The sequence below is a fragment of the Callorhinchus milii genome, unplaced genomic scaffold, assembly GCF_018977255.1.
Source record: "Callorhinchus milii isolate IMCB2004 unplaced genomic scaffold, IMCB_Cmil_1.0 Scaffold5, whole genome shotgun sequence".
Taxonomy (NCBI): domain Eukaryota; kingdom Metazoa; phylum Chordata; class Chondrichthyes; order Chimaeriformes; family Callorhinchidae; genus Callorhinchus; species Callorhinchus milii.
This window is the reverse complement of record NW_024704746.1, coordinates 48,150,251-48,170,652: the sequence shown is the minus strand read 5'-3', so window position 1 is coordinate 48,170,652 and position 20,402 is coordinate 48,150,251. Positions and strand designations below refer to the sequence as shown.

General features: G+C 41.4%; 1 protein-coding gene across 1 annotated transcript in view; it reads right to left on the bottom strand.

Moving 5' to 3' along the window:
• The window catches only part of LOC103181820 (IQ motif and Sec7 domain ArfGEF 3), a 61,131-nt gene extending 41,917 nt beyond the window's left edge, over nucleotides 1–19,214 (bottom strand). Inside the window, exons 1-2 of the mRNA XM_007898531.1 lie at nucleotides 17,962–19,214; nucleotides 5,477–5,638 (exon numbers count right to left, since the gene is read on the bottom strand). Coding sequence (XP_007896722.1) covers nucleotides 5,477–5,638; nucleotides 17,962–19,076 — 1,277 coding nt within the window. The 5' untranslated portion in view covers nucleotides 19,077–19,214. The remainder of the gene's footprint in view (nucleotides 1–5,476; nucleotides 5,639–17,961) is intronic.
• Nucleotides 19,215–20,402: the final 1,188 nt, after the last annotated feature.

The following is a 20,402-nucleotide window of genomic DNA, read 5'->3' as shown; positions in this document are numbered from 1 at the left end:
TATGAAGCTCTGATACATATGTCAACATTTGTTCAGCAAGGACTATCCTAACCATTAAAACTTTGGTTCACAGGGTTAAGGACATCTCTGCACTATTAAGTATCACTAATTCATCAGACCTGCTGGTTAATCATCGCAGTGGCTTGGATTAGTGTGGACCTACCTGGTTTTGTTAGGGGTGTCTTCTCTGAACTAGTTTGACTGCAGGGACACATGACTTACCTCTTCCATAGTTGATTTTTATTTAGATATAATGTCTATTTTAACAGGCTCAAAAGGATGAAAGAACCAAACAAGGTTTGAATGCAGAACCTTTTGGGTTCCACATTTGGAACTACCCAGGATATTTAGTGGACTTGGGCAATGGGTTAGCCTGTACTTTATCCATCACAAATAACTACTAATGTTCAGTTATTGAATTTGGTGATGTAAATAGTGTATGAAAGGGGTACCTTCTTAAAGTCAATCCCAGCAGCTGTTATATCACACTGATTGTGTAGAATGTTCCAATCTGTTCAATATACGAATGAAAGACTTCTTGCTCTTTGCATCTCCACACACAAGTATGTGTAAATACCGTGGATAAAAATACACTCAAGGTACACAAGTATTCACATAGATGCAGACTAGCCAGATTTGGGCTGTGCTTTTATGCAATGACACATGGGCAAGATGCTGTTCCTAATTAGTTTCACCACGTGTTAGTGCAGTGAGGTGGGGTTTTGACTTTTCTTTTAAGGCTCAGTTACATTGCTGGAGATGTGTCAAACTGATGGCCACAGTACAGTGGTGTGTGCTGACTCTTCATTGCAACCTCATAGGCGAGAGATTTCTGCACTGTGCATGTGCTCACAGAGCAGCGCTCTGCTAACTGGCAATGTACATAAACAAGGTGCTCTAACCAGTAATGTATCCAGATGAGGTGCTCTGCTAATCAGCAATATGTGCAGGCACAATATTCTGCTAATGTACAAGCAATGTACAGGGAAACACCATTATAATGTGGTTGTGGAGATCTTATGTCTCATTAGCTGCATTATAAGGGTGGCGTGAAAAAGTGGCTGATCAACATTGACATCATTGCCTGTGTGCTGTGCACATTTGCTATCTACGAATGCGCAATGCAAAGGAATGCCACATCATTGCTAACCTGACAACCCAGAAGTCAGTTAATTTTTTTACCATGACAAGTTGGCTAGTAAATGCTGGAAACTGGAGATACTTTAATAATAATAATAATCCTTGCATTTGATATAGCGCTTTTCACAGAATATACTGTAAAGTGAATTGACTGTATATTTGTGGGCAAACGCGGTAGCCAATTGCGCACAGCAATGTCTCCCAAACAGCCATGGATTGAAAATGATCATTGTTTTTTTTGGAGGGATTATTATTTTTAGGTTATTTTTAGGTTTTAGGTTATTATTTAGTTTTATTTAGTTTTCCTGTACTTCTGATTAGCCTGGTCCATAGGAGATCTCTTCCTACTTTTCTTCCACTTTTCCTAACCTTTGGAGTTACTGAGGCCAATTATGGTATCCCCTACTGCCTATACTATTGAGATCAGCTAACAGGATGGAACAGGGTACCTTGTGGCTCCAATTCACACAAGACATTTACCCACCGAGTCAGTGACAAGCAATTGATGCTACTTTTACCTTTAAAAGAGAAGGTGCAACAAACATCAAAGAAAGCTGCCATCAAAAGCAAACAAAGAGGAAACTGAATTCACGTAAAGTCCTGGCTCTCTGCTGTGTCCTATAAATAGTATTTGATGCATTTCAGTCAGCTAAAAAATAATCCAGTCTCAGAGTTCAGTGATGCACCAAACTGTTCACACTGTTAACCTTAACAGGCAGACAGGACATTGGTTTGTGAGCTCAAAGATTCATTGGATTTTCAATGCCAGTTCCAACTCTGTCTGGAATTAACTGGATCAGTTGCACCTTGATCTTTGAAGAGCAAACAAAACTTCTTTAAAAAACTGGACCTGGTCAGGAAAGCAGCAGCAAAGTGGACCATTATCTTTGATATCACTTTCCCTTTATTTGGAAGCATTGACCCTCTGGATTCCCTCTTCAGGATTGTTCCAGTGCACTGAGCCCTCTGTGCAAAGTGAAAAACTTCTTGTAATGAGGCACTGAGTCTCATGAAAAATGCAACAAGTGAAGGAAAGCATTAGACTGAATGGCAAACAGCTGGTAAAAGAAAGCACATCAGGCAATTAAAGGGCAAGTTTTAGTGTCTCCTGACTGGATAAAGAATTCTTTAGATAAGTTTGCAGATCCCTATTTGTTACTTAAACCTTTTACTTTAGTTTCCCTAAACCCAAGTCTTGCTTCAGTGTTTAAATAAGTCATGGGCACCTCCACTGAAACCTGCATTGAGATGCAGCATTACTAGCAATTTGTCTCGGTACGATTTCTCTTTAACTGTAGCACTGTGCTAAAGCGCATCCTATTTTATTTCTGGGTAAAAATGTAAATTGTGGAGTGAACTTTCTCTTGAATTGCAATGCAAAAATAACCTGTTTGAGTGAGATATACAATTTGGTGCAAATTCAATACTAATTAGACAATAGTTTTATCTTGTAAACTTGTGCCAAGAAGGAATTGGATTAAGGCTGTCAAAATGCATTTCACTTAATACCAGAAGAGTCCCATCAATATGAGCGAGATTGGAACCCAAGTCCCAGAGGTGAAAGGGCACTCTGCCATTCATCCTCCCCATTGAATTTGAAGAGGTACATCCCTTTGTGGGAAGTTAAAGAGAAATCATGCCTAGACAAATTGATAATGGTGTTGTTTAGCAGCTTCAAATGTTAGCAGCAACAATGCCAGTTCTCTGACTATTCTGAACTATAGTTAAGCTGTTTAGCAGTGTTTTAATAGGAATTCTTAATGTAGTTACCAATAATAATAATGCATTTAATACAAAAAATGAAGTGTTTCACGGGGCTTACTGTAAAGTGTATTGACTGTCCGATGTGTAGGTGATGCTTATAGTTTCTGATGAACTCTTGACCTACTGGGACCTGAGTTTTAACACAGATGAATGGCATGCAAGTCGCTTCTATCTATTGGCTGTCAGGATCCAAGGTGCAACGATTTTGCTAGGTCTCAATCCAGATCAAAACAGGCAGGGCTCACAGCATTGAAGTGCTCTTAATTAGGCATTAATTAAGAAGAGAGGCGGGAGCTATCATCTGCTATTTGATTCATGACTGTTGGTGGGACATTGCTGTGCACAAATTAACTGCCGTGTTTCCCTACAAAATACACAGCCACTATACAATAAATCCTGTGACGCACTTTAAGACATCTGAAGTGAAGGGCTATAACAAACGCATGGTTTATTATGATTATGTTTTTAACTGTGCTATAAATGACCTGGGAGTATTTAATGTACAGGTGTACAGGAGTACAGGTGGAGTCCTGAAGCTCAATGGTTGAGCACTCGCTTTGCAAGCGAGAGACCTGAGTTCAATTCCAGGCAGGGCGAAACCTTGGGCAAGTTTCCTTACTCCACCCGCCTAATAATAATCCCTCCAAAACCAAAAAAACAATAATAAATTGGTCAGTTTCAACCCATGACTGTTTGTGGGACATTGCTGTGCGCAATTGGCTGCCGCGTTCGCCCACAAATATACAGTCAATTCACTTTACAGTGTGTTCTGTGAAGCGCTTTGGGACGTCCTCCTGACGTGAAAAGCGCTATATCAAATGCAAGGATTATTATTATTATTATTATTATTAATGCTGACAAAAATGCCTCAAATTACAAGCTGTTCCATTCCTTAGCATTAATATCCTGAACTTGATGAGCATAACAATCACAAAAAGAATCCTTTAGCCCCCTTCTCCGCCCCCTTCATAATTCCAATAATTTTCAGATATAATCTATGATGATAATAAAAAAACCTTACATTTGATATAGCATCTTTCAAGTTGTAAGATGTCCCAAAACGTTTCACAGGTTTTATTGTAAAGTTCAATGACTATGTTTTGTGGGCAAACAATTGGAAAAACATGAGGATGAATGTTTAGGCATGAATGTTGTCACGATTGGTTTCAGTTCAGCACCAGCAAGGTGAACGTGAGTCGAGGAAGATTACCCAAAGAAAAGGAGACCTACAGAGGTGAGAGGTAGACAAGCAAAAGGTCTCTATGTTTGAAATTCTATTAAGGCGTCATTGTGTAAATATAGCAGCAGAGTTTCATTTCTCCTGCTGCCTCCGATAATGCAAACCGGCAGCTCTCTCTGTAACTAAGCCAGAGGCTCCCAAAGGCAACAGTACCTTCAAACATCCAGTGTTAATGCAGGGCATGTTATTTGTGCTTTGGTGAATATTAAGGAGCTTCAGTCTGAGAGAGTAGTTACTAAATCAGACCTGACGTCTCCTCAGCTTGCTCATTAATCTGTATTAGTGGCAGCGAACAGATCATTAAGGACTTGGTTAGGTCCCAAACTCCCCATATGATCCTGGAAAACAGTTTTCATGGCCTACTTTATATTTTAAAAGTCAAGTAAAGAGTCATTTGGTTGAAGCATTCTGTTCAATTCTTCTGATTTTTTGAGGTTGTAAAAAAACTAAAAACTGGTTGAAATGGCTTTATTTGCTGCTGATTTCCACCATCATGTTGTAAGACATTGCAATCTTTTTTAATGGCCCAGGACATAACTGCAAAATAGGGATAAAAATAAAAATTGGGATTGTTGTAAATTATGGAAGGCACGGATGGTACAGGAGGCTGCATTGGGCGGCTAGTGGTCTGAGGGCTGTTTCTACTCCTGGAGTCATGGCACAGCTGTAACTCTTGCTGGGAAATATGGGTTTGGGAACAGGCACAAGGGAATAAGAAAAGTCTTTCCCAGTCTCTCAATCACAAGTAAGAAGCTGCCATTGGGTACCTGATATGCTGGCGAATGAATAATTTAAAAATGCAGATTTCCTAAGTGCTAAACACAGGTTAAAAAAGAGCCTATGGCTACTTTAAACAAGGCATACTTGCTTTGAGTATGCTGTTTGTGCATTACTCCGATGCACTTTTTTTCAAAAGTCCACATGCCCATATCTCAGTGCTCTGTACACATTCTGTAGCTCTTGTTTGCTTTTCTTCCACTAGCTCCTGTTATGCCTTTTTAAAATTTACAGGTCTCTGGTGTCTATCCTCAAGAACAGGTCATTCCGCATGCTGCATCTCAGTTAGATGCTCCGAGGAATAAAATCCATCATCGACCTTAGGAAGTCACTGATCTTCTCAAAGCAATCTTAACTATTTATGAAGTCTGCAGTTTTTCATAGGGTCATGGATTGAATTCTTCAAAAAAGAAGTGACTGTGCAATTTGTTGGAGGAACATTGAGGATTGAACTGCATTATTAACGGCTTTTTGGTCTCTGAGCTGTTAAACATGAGTGAGTTGGGGAGTAGTTAGGAAAGGTGATTTAAAAAAAAGGATCTGGTCATTACTCACTCCAGAACATCTCTGTTGAATTGCTTCTTGCTGTTGCCTAGAAATTCTCCTATCATCTGGCGGCTCAGGCCTTTGCGCTGCAGCAGGAAGTGTGCCACTCCAATCGCTGTGTCGGGGATGAATCCACGGGCGATTAGAAATTGAATTCCTTTGTCAGGATTTCTGTTAATAAACACACACACAAACATAAATCATATTGATTGAATTCCAAATAAGCAATTTGTAAATATTTACCAGTTGTCCAGTGACAACATATTACAAGGATCAGTATTTCTCAACTTTTTCGATGTCAGAAACTGGCTGGGTTTCTTCTGAAAATGTGGCAGCCTGTAAGGAAATGGGTCTCTCGGGTCACCTGGACTGAAAAGATCTCTGTTATGGAATGGCCATTAGGTGATCACAGACCAGGATTGGTCCTCAAACCGGTTGTTGAGAAACAATGATGCAGAGGACAAGGGAAGGCACATAAGCAAAGGCGATGCTATGATACTGCAGTACAAATCAAATTCCATTTGGGTCTAGAGTTACTCTTTGAACGTAACATTTCCGAATGTACAGAATTTGGTAATTCTTAAATAGAGTCTTAATTTTGAAGCCAGTTTTCTTTTTAAAAAAACAATCCGGCTTCAAAATTAAGACTGAATTCAACAATTTGCCAAATTCTGGATGCTCTGAAATGCCATGTTATTAGAATAAACTTAGACACAGGTGGAATTTTACTCTAATGTTTAAAAAAATGATGTTGTAAACTGTTCCCCTTGGTTTGATTTTCATGTTAAGATTATAGAAGTTTATAGCACAAAGCGTCCAACATGTGTATGCCAGTGCTAGCTTCCCCCTGGAGTTATTTTGTACACTACAACTATTGCTGGCACAATCCTTTCAACTTTTTAAGGAACAAACAGCCAAGACAAAGGACACAAGGGAACACACTGTACATGCTGTCCTGCAGTTTTATCTCTAGAAACACTTTACTTTGAAATCTGCTGAAAGCTGAAGTAACAAAGAAAGAACTTGGATTTTTACAGTGGTTTATAACAAACAGAATGTCTCAAAATTTTTTTTGCAGGCTGTGAATATAGTTTCCGTGCACTTACATAAGAACATAAGAAATGCTGGACGAAAAAAGACCAGGGTCCATCTAGTTCGCCTTCCATCTTTCTGGCGGTTGCATGCATGCACATATGTCCCAAACTACCTATGTACTATATCCCATAATGTTATTTCCTAAAAGAAAACTATCTAATCTGTGTTTGAAAGAATCAACACTTTCTGCTTTCTGCTTCAACCATCTCCCTAGGGACCCCGTTCCATAGGTTCACTATTCGCTCACTGAAATAGTGCTTGCGAGATTCGTTCTGAATTTGCCTTCAATCGCAGGCCGTGTCCTCTGGTTCTACTATTCTGGACAAGTTGAAACAGCCTGTCATGATCTATATTGTTTTGCCCCTTTAGAATCTTAAAAACAGCAATCATGTCACCTCTCAATCTTCTGTTTTCCAGTGTGAACATGCCCAATTTATTTAGTCGCACCTCATAGGCCAATCCTTCCATTCCCTCAATCATTTTGGTTGCTTTCCTCTGTATCTTCTTGATTTCTTCAATATCCTTTTTGTACTGCGGCGACCAGAACTGTACACAGGACACTAAATATGGTCTCACCAATGATTTATACAGTAGCTGGATTACTCCACTATTTCAGCTTGCTGTTGATCTTTTGATAGATCCCAACATCTGGTTTGCTTTACTCACTGCCACAGAACATTGTTGGGAAAGCTTCAATTTATGTCAATCAGGACCCCCAGGTCCTTTTCATTTTCCATACATATTATTTTCCTTCCATTCAAATAATAGTCTCTTCCAGGACTTTTTGTCATCATGTGAAGTCCTTTACATTTCTCCACATTGAATTTCATCTGCCACCGATCTGCCAATTCCCAATTATGTTAAAATCCTCCTGTAACCTATTTTGTACAGCTTCACAATCTACCACCTTCATTAGCCTGGTGTCATCTGCAAATTTAGCCACTGTGCTTGTAGGGATATAGTAGCTACTTGGGCTAGCAAGGTCCCACAAACAGTCACTTCTCTGATGAGACATTGAACTGAAGTCCCATCTGCTTGTTCAGGTGGATGTAAAAGATCTTGTGACAATACCTGAAAAGTAAAGGTAGTTTCGCCCAGTGTCCTGGCCAACAATCCCTTAAATAAAATTCATCATTTGTTTCATGGCTGTTTGTGGGACATTGCTATGCATAATTGCGTTGCTGTATTCCCCTGTAAATGCAGTCACTCCACTTCAGCATGTCCTCATGACATGAAAGGCGCTCTATCAAATACAAAGATTATTATTGCTCCTGAACTATATTTTGCTTTGTAAAGCCCATTGGAAGGCAAGTGACAGATGTGGGTGACTTCCTCCATATTCCCGCGGGGTTGTAATCATGATTGCTGCATTCTAAGTGGCACCTTGTTGCCATGAAATATTTCAAAGGTTTTCATGCAATGAGTGACTTTGAAACGTATTAATGATTACTGGGCAAAGGCAGCAGATAATCTGTGACAGCCGTACCCCACAAGCATCAATGGGATGAATCACCGTTTCCTTTGGCAGTGAATTTGGATGAGGAAAGAATGTTGCCCAGGAAACAAATCTTCAAAGATTGTGGGCTTGGCAGAGAACAGCTGATTGCCTTTACTCTCACTTTTCATCTAAAACTAGCAATTACTTGCTGTTTACTTTCAAAAGCTCAAACGTGTAATTAGGCAGATTGTTAGCTGCAACAATGACTTAGTCATAAATATGGCATAAACCTTTATAATACAGTCAATCCACTTCACAGTATATCCTGGGAATTGTTTTTGAGACATCTCAAAGACGTGATAAGGTGCTACAGCAAATGCAAGGATTATTATTATATTACCTCAGGAAGCTATGTTATAAAATTCAGCTTGGAGAAAAAGTATATTTCAGATTAAATAATTTTACGTGAAAGGCATAATTTTAAGTTTACGTTGTTGCTGATGCAAGACTATTCTGTTTTAAAATTTAAGATTCGGAGGAATCTGATCTGCTCATACCCCACTCTTCTGCCTGCCCCTCAGCTCAGCTAACACAGGTTGGTACGCATTCTTCATCCCCTCTGCGCAATTATTGTTGGCTGAGCCTTCAGTCACGATGCCCAAACCTCTGGAACTCCCAATCTATTACCTCGCTACCTCGCCCCTCTCTACTTATCTTTAATCTCACCATGTAACCTTCCTCTTTGACCGCATCTATGGTCATCTCACCTTGCCTAGAGAAATTCTGTCTCATCCCCTTGAGAAATTTCTCCTTGCCCAGACCAAATTCAGCCTCAAGAAATTGCCCATTGAGAAAATGCCCCTTGAACTCTTAACGATCTTGGGGTGAATTTGCAGGATTTCACATTTCAGAAGATGTTCATTTACAATGATAATAATACAGTAAACATAGAAGGAAGAGTAGGCCATTCAGCCCCTCGAGCCTGTTCCTCCATTCCATAAGATCATGCTTGATCTGTACCTCAAAACTGCTTCCTAATTTCACTGATAAATGGCCTAGCTCTAATTTTAAGATTATGCCCCTTGTTCTGGATTCCCCTACTAGAGGAAATAAGTTTCTCTGTATCTATCCTTTATTATTTATTTTGAAAACCTCAATCAGATCACCCCTCAACCTTCTAAATTAAAGGGAATGGAGACCAAGTTCATGCAAACTGTTCTCATAATTTAACCCTTTTAGCTCTGGTATAATTTTGGTGAATCTGCGCTGCACCCCCTCCAAAGCCAATCTAGCCTTTCTGATGTGTGGTGCCCAAAAACTGAACACAATATTCCAGATGGGGTCTGACCAAGGCTCTATAAAGTTGAAGCATCATTTTCTCTCCTTTATATTCCAGCCCCCTTGAGATAAGGGCCAACATCCCATTAGCCTTTTTGATAACTCTTTGTACCTGTGATTTGTGTTTCTGCCTTTCTGGCCAACCCTTTGCAACTCCAATACCACAGTACCTTAGTCTTGCCCCTCCCTTATCTCCTTCAAGGCCCCACTCAAGACCCTCCTCTTCGAATGCACCTTCAGCCAACCTCCTACCTCTACCCTCTCTGCCCTCCACCCCTCCTGAACTCAACCCCCAGCTCGGGTCCAAACCCCTGACTATCTAGCACCTTGGGACGACCTCCAGATGTGAAAGGTACTATACAAATGTAATTTGTTGTTGAAGAAAGAACAGGTAAACCAGCACATCTGGTCTTTGAGAAGAAGAGAGAAACGTTCAGAGGAACAACAGCTATAATAATGTATGTAAAATCAAAACACAAACAATTACAATGGAGACATCTACACTTTTCCAGTAAAAGGTGTATACTAAATAAGTACTTAGGCACAATACATGTTTTGGCCTACAATTATGACAGAATATTTTAAGAGACTTGATTTGAACTATTTCAGTGTGTAAATATATACGGTGGATGTTTAGCACTGAGGGATACATCTCTATTCTCTGGCCTTCCCTCCACAACTCTTCCCTCCACAAGCCACAGATCATCCAGAACTCTGCAGCTTGTGTCCTCTCCCACACCAGACTCCGTTACCCCATCACATCCACCCTTGCCCGGTTTCACTGGCTCCCCATCCCTCAGAGGATCGAATTCAAAATCCTTGTCCTCACCTTCAAGGCCCGCCACGGCCATCCCCCTCCGACCTATCCAACCAGCTAACCACTTATCAACCTGTCCGCTCCCTTCACTCAGCAGATTCCAGCCTGCTCCATGTCCCCCACCAGCCCCCCGCCCCACCATCAGCGGTCGGGCCTTCAGCCTCTCTGCCCCAACCCTCTGGAACTCCATCCCACATTCTCTTTGCCTCGCTCCCTCCCTTGCCTCCTTTAAGATATGCCTCAAGACCCTTCTCTTAGACTGTGTCTTCAACCACCCTCCTACCCTTTCTGCTCTCTATCCTCCCTGATTCAACCCGCCCACCCGCTTGCATCCTAAACCCTAATCCCTGAGTGTTCAGCGCCTTGAGACATCCTCCTGACGTGAAAGACGCTTGACAATGTAATTTTGTATTGTATTGTCTTGCAATTGAGGATAAGTGATAGTGAGTAATACAACTGTATTTACTGTGGGAGGAAAGAGGGAGTGATTGGCTGTGATAGCTGGGAATGATGGCCGACTCCCTGTTTCTTGGGGATCTGGCAGTGAGGAATATTACTATTTTCCCTAGATTTCCAAACAAACTCCATCCTCCATACTCATGTCATGATTTTTATTTGACTCCAGATCCACATTCATGTCTAGATTCTTCAGACCACCAAGTTCTCCATCCACATTCTTCACTCTTTATTTCACACGTATTCACCACCTCTCAGTCAGAATCATTCCTGCATATCACTGGCCGCAATAGTGACAAGGAACAATGGAGTAAAAGAATAACTTAAACAGCAAACGTCAGAGATACTGAGCATGAGGAAACCATCAGTAGGAATGCCGAACAAAACTGTCGGAATAATTATGCTGTGGTTTGTTGCAGAAACAACAGGCTTGACAGCGAGGTTCATGCAGATATACTTGGATTAAATTGAAATATTTATATCTTGTTAGCACAGGTTCTGGTTACATTTATATGTAAAAATGTCCTTGGGTCCCCTGAGGGGGTGAAAAACTGTAAAATAAAATTAAGCCTTCTGTTGCTTTGAATTTAACAAATCTTTTTTGAAATGGTGATGGGATTTTAACAGTATAAAAAAATCTTCCTCCAGCAGAATAAAAAGGGAACTAAATACTGAGACCCATCCTGTAGCCCTTACCTTGTAAAATAAACAGCAATTCTGTGCAGTTACACAACAAGTAACCCTCTCTGTGGAATAACAGAAAGTCTGTACAGTTCCAGTGAGCAATACTCTCCCTAAGGATTAAACATCTCTTTGCAATTTAGGTACACAGCAAGCAAAATTCTACTCGCAGATACACAGGAATTCCCTATGATTAGATGTGCATAGTATTTACATTTCAAAATTAAGATCTTTTCCTTCTCATCACATGGAGAGCTGCAGAGGATTGGAACATGTTTTTGTCTGATGCAGTGCTGGCTGCTTGCAATTTCACATTCCTCCAATTACAGAGCAATAACTCAAACACTCTCTTAACTCAACTGTGGCGTCTTGCAAGAAGTGAGCATAGGGCAAGTGCTTATCCACATGGAACATCTTTCAGTCACCTTGGACCCATTATCAGTGGCCAGCTATCAGCAGAGTTTGCATGTAGATTTCAAGCACATAATTGGAGGTAGTGCTTGGCATGGAGCAGACATGAACAAGGAAAAGTATTGAAAGGAACCTCACTCCTGGAAAAAATTAGAAAACAAGAACTGACTTGAAGCAATTTAGCAGCATTAAGAATCGTGGATCGATGTTCATAAGGAAATGATTGAGGCTGCCGAATGCCGTATGACTGAAACAAATTAACTGTCAATGGAGAGATGTGATTTTCCTTCTGTCTAGGCAGGACACAAATCCAAGTCCCAAAGGTGAATGAGTAGTTTTCTAACCCTCTGTTGTACCCAGTCCTTCAGCATATTTCCTATAATGAACATTCAACCGAGATGCAACGAAAATCATTACAGCATTATTAAGATTGACAGAGCCCAATTCACTGGTAGCATGCTCAAAGCACAATACAATCCTCTTTAATCCAGATGCGTCATCACTTCAGATTTGCTCGCCATTGATACTTGAAGCCTGGAATTCAGATGAATCAAAGTAAGCAGTGCTGAGTCTCTGAACGAACATGCAATGAACATATTTCTGTATGTGCACAGTGTGTGAGCGGGGAGGGGGGATTCTGTTAACTCCGCATGGTGCTGGCAGTACATTTCCCACTACTGCAATGAAAATATGAAGTTAACAGAAATGAATGCTATTTGGACATTTTCCCTGCCCAGTTAACATTATGGTTTGTTAAGTTGTTAAGGTGAGGGACGTTAGTACAGAAGAAAGGAATAGCTCCCCCATCTTAGGTATCAAGAACTCCCAGGTCAAGTGTAGTCTGGAGACATTGTACAAATTGCAATCCCTTCCATCCACAAACATAAAGGTTTGAGGCAGTTCAGGGGAGGGAGCCTTTCAGCACAACCCATTTAGTGTCCCAATTGCAGGTGTACGGTTCCTTCAACTCTGCTCAGCAGCCTCCAGCTCCTGGTCTGAGCCCCTGAACCCACTCTTTTGGCAACTACAAATGGGAACTGCAAATTTCAAGGAAAATACTTTATTTTGAAATATTCTTTAAGGAAAAGCCCATGTGGTCAAACCACCATCCCAATCTGGCGCCTGTAATATAGGTTACAATTAAGGGAAAGCAGCTTGCTTGAAAATCATGGCTTGGGGTCCAATGTTCGGTCACGCTGCTTTTCCTTAATTACGCTTCATTGGACTCCCACACATCTGTTATTAAAGGGGTAAGGGAATGGCCAACAACACAGCCATTTTACACTCTAGAACTGAATATTTTGAGCAGCTTCTGACTCTAAAGTGCTATCTCAGCGTTCCCTTGAACCCACAACACGTCCCCAATGAATTCCTCAATGAGCTACCTCCACTGCTCTACTGAGCTGCCTCCAGTCCCCAGTGAGTTCCTTTATGCCCGAATGAATTGCCTGTGACAATTAAATGGCTCACACCCAATGAGCTACTGCCAACTCTGTTGAGCAACCGACATTCTTACTGTAAGGTACCTCTGTATGCTCAAGGACATGATTATATTTTAAAGAAAAGCTACGTGCACCTTTTCTTTAAGTATATCCTTGGTTTACATTCTAATTCAAGAGAACAAGAAAGAGAATTGCTTGCATTGTATCCTAGCCACCCCCCCCCCCCCCCCCCCACTCCCTCACATAGTTCACAATTAGGGTTATGCCCCACATAACCTACTTATAATAATAATATTCCTTAATAATAATAATAATCCTTGCATTTGATATAGCGCTTTTCAGGTCGGGGGGATGTCCCAAAGCGCTTCGCAGAACACACTGTAAAGTGGATTGACTATATATTTGTGGGCAAAGGCGGCAGCCAATTGGGTACAGCAATGTCCCACAAACAGTCGTAGATTGAAAATGACCAATTTATTATTGTTTTGTTTTGGAGGGATTATTTATTTAGAAGGCTTTCCATTGCCTTGTTTCTTGGGCATCAAAGGTTTGTGAAAATTGTTCATCAGGTCAGTAGCTTTATATTATTTTTGTTGTTAACAGCTTGCAGATACAGTAGTTCATTTGTCTTTGTGTAATAAGAGAATTTTAAAACATTTACAAGGGAAAAGACATTCAGCCCACCAAGCCTGTACACTGGTAAATATTATCATGGCAACGTTAAGTAAAATTCTCTCTCCTCTCTTGCCCTGTTCTGCTTGTTTCAGCTCTTCCGTGTTCTGCTGTCTAGATCAATGTCTGTACTGCAGTAGAATATTTCATTCCCCATTTAGGATTAATTTCCTTTGGGTCGTGTTGAGTTTTGTTGGGTTCTGAAGGAAACAGTTAACTTACCAAAGCTGCTAAGCAACAAAGAACTTTGAAAAGAAATAATTCCAGTTACTGATCCATGAAGATGTCCAGAGGCTAAGCAATCCTTTATTGTTTAAGAAGAAAAGAAACCATTTGAGAAGGCTGAATTGCTTCATAAATATATATATATACATAAATATGTGTGTTTGTGTGTGCATGTGTGATTTCCGATTTTAAAAAACAATACAAAACAATCAAAAGATGAACAAGAGTGGGATATATGCAATAAAATTAGATTTGAAGAGTCCCATTCATCAAAATAAGCTGTCACTATCACAATACTTCTGTGATGATTGTGCTGTATGTGCACTAAGTAATGCTTCATCAAACTGATTGCCTGAGACATGTCTATTTCTTGCCTATTTGCTCTTATTAAGTTACTCTCTAGTTGAGCACTACTCTTCTGCCAGAACTTTGAATATGTTATTAACGTTGTGTGCACATTTGGCAAATTAATCGTTTTCTTTGCTGTGCACTGTGATAACCCATCTATATGCTGGACAGATGGTGAAATAGCTTTTAAAGGTGAACTGAAGCAAATGCAAATATAGCGTAACAGTGCGTAGGCATTTAATTTAAAAGGCATATTGAGCTACAGCAAATCTGTAATGCAGGCTGGAGGGATGGGGGGAAGCAGGGTGTGTATGTGTGTGTGGGGGGGGATACAGATGTTGCTGTACTGCTTTATGAAGTGCGGTGATGTGAGCTTCTTACACATGATCAATGAGTTTGCTGATGATAATTACAGCAATGGCAAAGATTATGCAACCAGAAATAACTAGAAGGGATATTACATAAACAGTCATGAGTATTAGCGTATTGATCAATTATCATAAGCAGACTGGCTCTCCTGGATGCCACCTCCCACATCTGGCTGCCCATTGTAGAAGGTGAAAGAAAAGCATAGAAAAAAAGTGGCAGAGATGCTTGTGGTTTTATATAACCTAATTGCATCAATAAATTCAAGAGGGAATTAGATAGCTTTTTGGCAAAAGCTTCAATTGAGTATGAGAGATAAGAGTAGTGTGGGATTAGTTATTTTTTATATTACACTTTGCCAGATTGACTGGGCGATAGTCTTTTTGGGTCCTGTACCATCCTATATATAGGAATTTGCCATCAAAAGCAACAATACTACCAGCTCAACACTATAATAATCATAATCCTTGCATTTGATATAGCTCCTTATCATGTCTTCGAGACGTCTCAATGCGCTTCACAGAATACACTGTAAAGTGAATTGACTGTATATTTTGTGGGCAAAACACAGCAGCCAATTGCTCCCAGCAGTGTCCCATAATCGTGGATTGAGTGAACAAATTATCTATTTATCTATTTTTGAAAGGAACATTACCCCAGAAAAGCGATCCGCCAATTGATTAACAAATGGGTTCCTACATACTGCTAGGTGAACAGGCGCAAGTGGTGCAAGGATACTTGCCCAATGTTTCGCCCTGTCCAGGAATCGAACCCAGATCCTCTCGCTTGCCAAGCAAGTGCTCCAATCCCTAAGCTACAGCACTCCACTCTAACCATAAATACATAAATAAATTAGTCCAGAGACCACTCCACTATCACTGTACATGCGCAGTTACACTCTATACAAAAATCTGTCTAGTCTGATCGCTCGACGCACAAACCTGCATAAACACAAAGTGAAACAGCATGGTAACATTGACTATGAAGTGGGACTCCACACCCCAGGCATCGATAGCACCAGCCTGTTAATGCTGTAGGCTTCACTTTGCTTCTGATCAATAGGTCAGGCATTTAAAAGCAATTAACCAATCGTGTGCAACGATCCCTTTCTGCCAAGACTTTGACATGCGGTCAGGAATTGTTTATTGAGATCAGCCTTGCTTTTGGTGGATAGATTTCTCCTAATAGGTAATTACATGTTAACAAATAATTGATTGACTGTTGTTCCATTTACCTCAAGAATTAATATGTTATATTGCCCTATAATGTTTTGTTCATAAACGGCATTCTTAGTGATTATTTGACCTGTCAAGGATGTTGACTTTCTGGGTCCCCACATCTCAATTTATTCCCAATCGAATTTTGCTAAAATGTGCTTTCTTTGTCAATTAATTCACCAGGGCCAATGATCCTCTCTTAATAATAATCCTTGCATTTGATATAGCACCTTATCACGTTTTCAAGACGTCTCAAAGTAGTTCACACAGTATAAATGTAAAGTGAATTGACTGTGGGCGAAACATGACAGCCAATTGCTAGCAGCAGTGTCCCACAAACAGTCGTGGATTGATTGACCAATTTATTATTTCTACTTTTTTGAAGGAATTATTACCCCTGGAAAAGCGATCCGCAAATCGACTAACAACTGGGTTACTACTTACTGCTAGGTAAACAGAGGCGTGTGGAGTAAGAAAACCTGCCCAACGTTTCGCCCTGCTGGGAATCAAACCCAGGTCTCTCGCTTGCGAGCCGAGTGAGCTACAGGACTCCACATGTGGTAGTCTTGCACAAATTCCTTGCTTTTAAGTTCCTTGCGTCTGGTTATTTTTCAGTAGCCAGTGGCTTAGTGAAAAGAGAGATGAAACATACAGAGGCTGTTAAACAGACCTCTCCCCCACCATTATATAATGTAAGAATACAGAACTAAGATCAGCAACACCTGAAAAGGTTTCTAGAGTCTTGAATATATCATCTATTTTCCATGCCCTCTACTTTGTTTTTTCACAATTTAAATATACATATTATAATTGATAAAAGATTTGCTCAGTGATTATTTGCACCACATGATATGACAATGAACCATATTGGAGGGTCCTAGGTTAAATGCACTCAGTTAACTGATCTCAGTCAAAATTAATTTGAGCACTCCTTGGCTGGTGAGGGTGGTGGAGGAGGATAAGTCAGAGTTCCTGCTCCTCATCACTATCCACTGATCCTTGCAACAAAGTGTACCTGGAGACATTGGCTGAGAACAGCATTGGGCTTGGTTGTGATTGCCCCACTCCACGCTGCTTGAATAGCGAGTAACACATGCCACCCAGCTTACACAGGAAGAATGGTCAGTATGGGTCACTGCCTTCAGGAGACGAAGGGAAAACATTGGAGTGGATAAAAGGATGTAGACGTTCTCTTTAAAATGTTATTTTCAAGTTGTCCTGAAGTTATATTAAGTTGAAAGTGAAGTATCGAGGGAAACAGAAATATGAATTAATGATTGACCGAGAAAGGGACAGACAACAAGTAATTTCCAGTGTGTATATAATGGTATAAATACTTGCAAATCAGATATACTGCGTTCAGAATATTGTGGGAGAAGTTTGCATTTAAAACCTTAAGTACAGCTATTCAATTCAATGCTACTCATTTAATCCGAAAAGAAAGAAGGAAGAATAAAATATTGATGAAAAAAACAACAAAATTGATATTGTCAGAAAATATCAAATTATGAACCAAAATAGAAGTTTTTGAGATGAGTCTTAGATCTCCGCTGAAGTCTGCATGTTTGGGTGTTTTTCTTGCTCAGGGGATATCCCAATTGCAACCTTTCTTGTCTTTCTCTATGATACTGATACCACTAAGGTCACTGCTTCCCGAATTGCCTTCTCTTTTTCTTCCCTAGCTCCAAATACACCATCCCATGAACTTCTCCCTGCAATCCTCACTGTGTTGAAAACTGGTGTCTCTTCCTTCAATGTATTCTTTCTCAGGGCCTCAATTCTGTGGAACCCCTCACTTCCCTCAGTCTTATCTTCTTCCTACGATCCAAAGATTTCCAAATCCCAAACGTAGCTTCACCTACCTTTTGTTTCTTGGTTTGTCCTGTTTTGATATTGTTCTGCACTAGAAGCCCTGGCTCTTCATCTAGATCCCTCAGCAACTATAGCGCTGTGCGACCCCCTGCGCTTGTTGCTGTGGGTTTACTTACACATTAAACAGGTTGAGGCCGATCCGATAAAGGCGTTTGCGGATGATGTCAGTGGAGAATGTGGGTGATTTGCAGCTGCTGGGGTTCTCGCAGTGGTACCTGGGCATACTCAGAATCATGGTCTGCAGTGCTTCCTTCGAAGAAATCTCTGACGGGGACTTGGCGGAGATGGAAGTGCTGCTGCTGCTGAGATGCTCTGCATTATCCAAGCGGTTGGTTTCCACCTGGTTGGCTGCCACAATCCCATTGTTTTGATCAATTTGGATCTTCTGGACGGTCATCTGTCCCTGTTCTATCATCTCTCCCTCAAGTCCGTTTGAGCTGACATTGACATTGAGTTCTGTGAAAGCGTGGCTGTTTTGCGTGATCATCTTCTCCTGCTCCGAGGAAGTATTTTCGGACACTTTGTCTGCCTCTTCCAATTGGTTGGGATCGGCCTTTGGAGGGCTCTGGCTTGATTCTGACTGGGTGTTCTGACAGTTTGCCATGGCGACTGAGGCAGACTCTAGCAATGAAGAAACCGACAAGTTCTTGTTTTCGATGTGAAAAGTTACATCTCTGAAAGCCATCATGAGGGTACTCCCGCTCTGTGGGAGCCCATCGTCCTGTTTCCCAGCGGTCCTTTCCAGTCCCTCAGCTCCCAATTTCCCCGATTCCCCACCGGGACACTCCTGCATCGAAGTGCTGCTGAATGCCTCTGTGAATTGGTACGTGCTGCCGTCTTGCAGTGAGCACATGGTTTTCAAGCTCCAGGAGCTGAGAGCGTCATCGATGGACTTGGCCAGGGACTTGACCTGCTCTGTGAAGGAGTCCTCCAGTTCAGTCAGGGCGCCACTAATGCTGGCGGGCAAGGACGGAGAACGAACCAGGGGAATTCCCGCAAAGTTATAGCCTTCCATGAGGCTCTCCGCATTCTGTAACCTGACCTTCCGCAGAGATATTCGCCTGGGCATTCGGCTTTCCAGCAAGGAATTCCGAATCTTTTCAAAGTTCTTGCTGAGCTGGTATTGACGGAATGCTGTCTGGATGGTGCAGGCAGCTCGGCGAGAGACCAAGTGACCCCCATATTTGTGTTCCAGCATTTCAATCTGAAACAGGAGAGAGATTTGAGGCATCAGATACTATAATGTTCCACATGCACACCTGGATAGCATAAGAACATAAGAAGGCCTGGAACAAAAAAAGCTATTCACCACTTCAAGTCTACTCTTTCCACAGACCACACATACAACTTACATTTATATAGTGCCTCTTACGCAGGGTAGTGTCCCAGAGCGCTTGACAGTGGAGGAGCACGACTCCAAGCCGGGGGGAGTGGGAGGTGACCGTAGGCACAGTCAAATAGGAAGGTCTTCAGGGGTGACTTGAAAGTGGGGAAAGAAGGGGCAAGGCAGGGGAATAGAGGAAGAGTATTCCAGTGGCTAAAAGCCCGGCTATCAATTGTGGAACAGAGGGCACAAGGGACATGAGGAAGGCTGGAGCCAGTCGAGCGGGTTGTGTTTTGGGGAGTAAGCAGGTCGGAGAGTTAGGGAGGTGCCACGGCATGAAGGGATTTGAAAACAAGTGTGAGGATCTTGAAATCGACCCTTTCGGTGAGGAGGAGCCAGTGGAGCTTGTCTGGAACTGGTGTGATGGAGGCACAGAGTGAGTATGCAGGCGGCGGAGTTTTGGATCAGTTGGATTCTGTGCATGGTGGAGTTGGGGAGACCAGCAAAGAGGTTCTTTGAGAAGTCCATTCGGGAGGTGACGAACGGGTGGACGAGGGTTTTGGCTGCATCCGGGGTAAGGTACGGTCGGAGGCTGGAAATGTGGCGGAAGTGGAGGAAGGCGATCCTGGTCAGGGACCGGATGTGGGGAAGGAAGGACAGCTGTGGGTTGAACCTGATGCCTAGTTTGTGCACTGGTCACAAGTATCATTACTCCATCAGTTAATAGCAATCCCACAAAATGAAGATAGCGTCTCAAAAACTGACTTGAATCTTGACTACATTAAAGTGCTATAAAAGTAATATGGAAGACATTCATAAAAAAGAAGTTGTTTCGTCTTTATACAGAATCTGATGTTGATCATTCAATGATCATTCAGTAGGCTGACTAAATGGAACATGTGCATTATATGAGCTGTTTTGAGCACTTTTTGTGCTGATGTAAACTACTGGTCTCTGGCGACAAATCCCATTACTCAGACACAAGTAAAAGATTTTTTCTTAGCAATTGGAGTACCTTTAATAACCAAGTGTCTGTCTATTTCTCTCTTAAACATCCCTATTGAGATACCCAATTTTTCCTATGTGAAAGCTGCTATATAAATGAAATTTATTGTAAACTGTTATTTTAAGTGCTTCGGGACGCTACCCCATATGAAAGGAGCTATATAAATGCAAGTTGTTGTTGCTGTAAACACTGCACGGACCTCTTGGAGGAGGGGAAAGTTTTAAAAA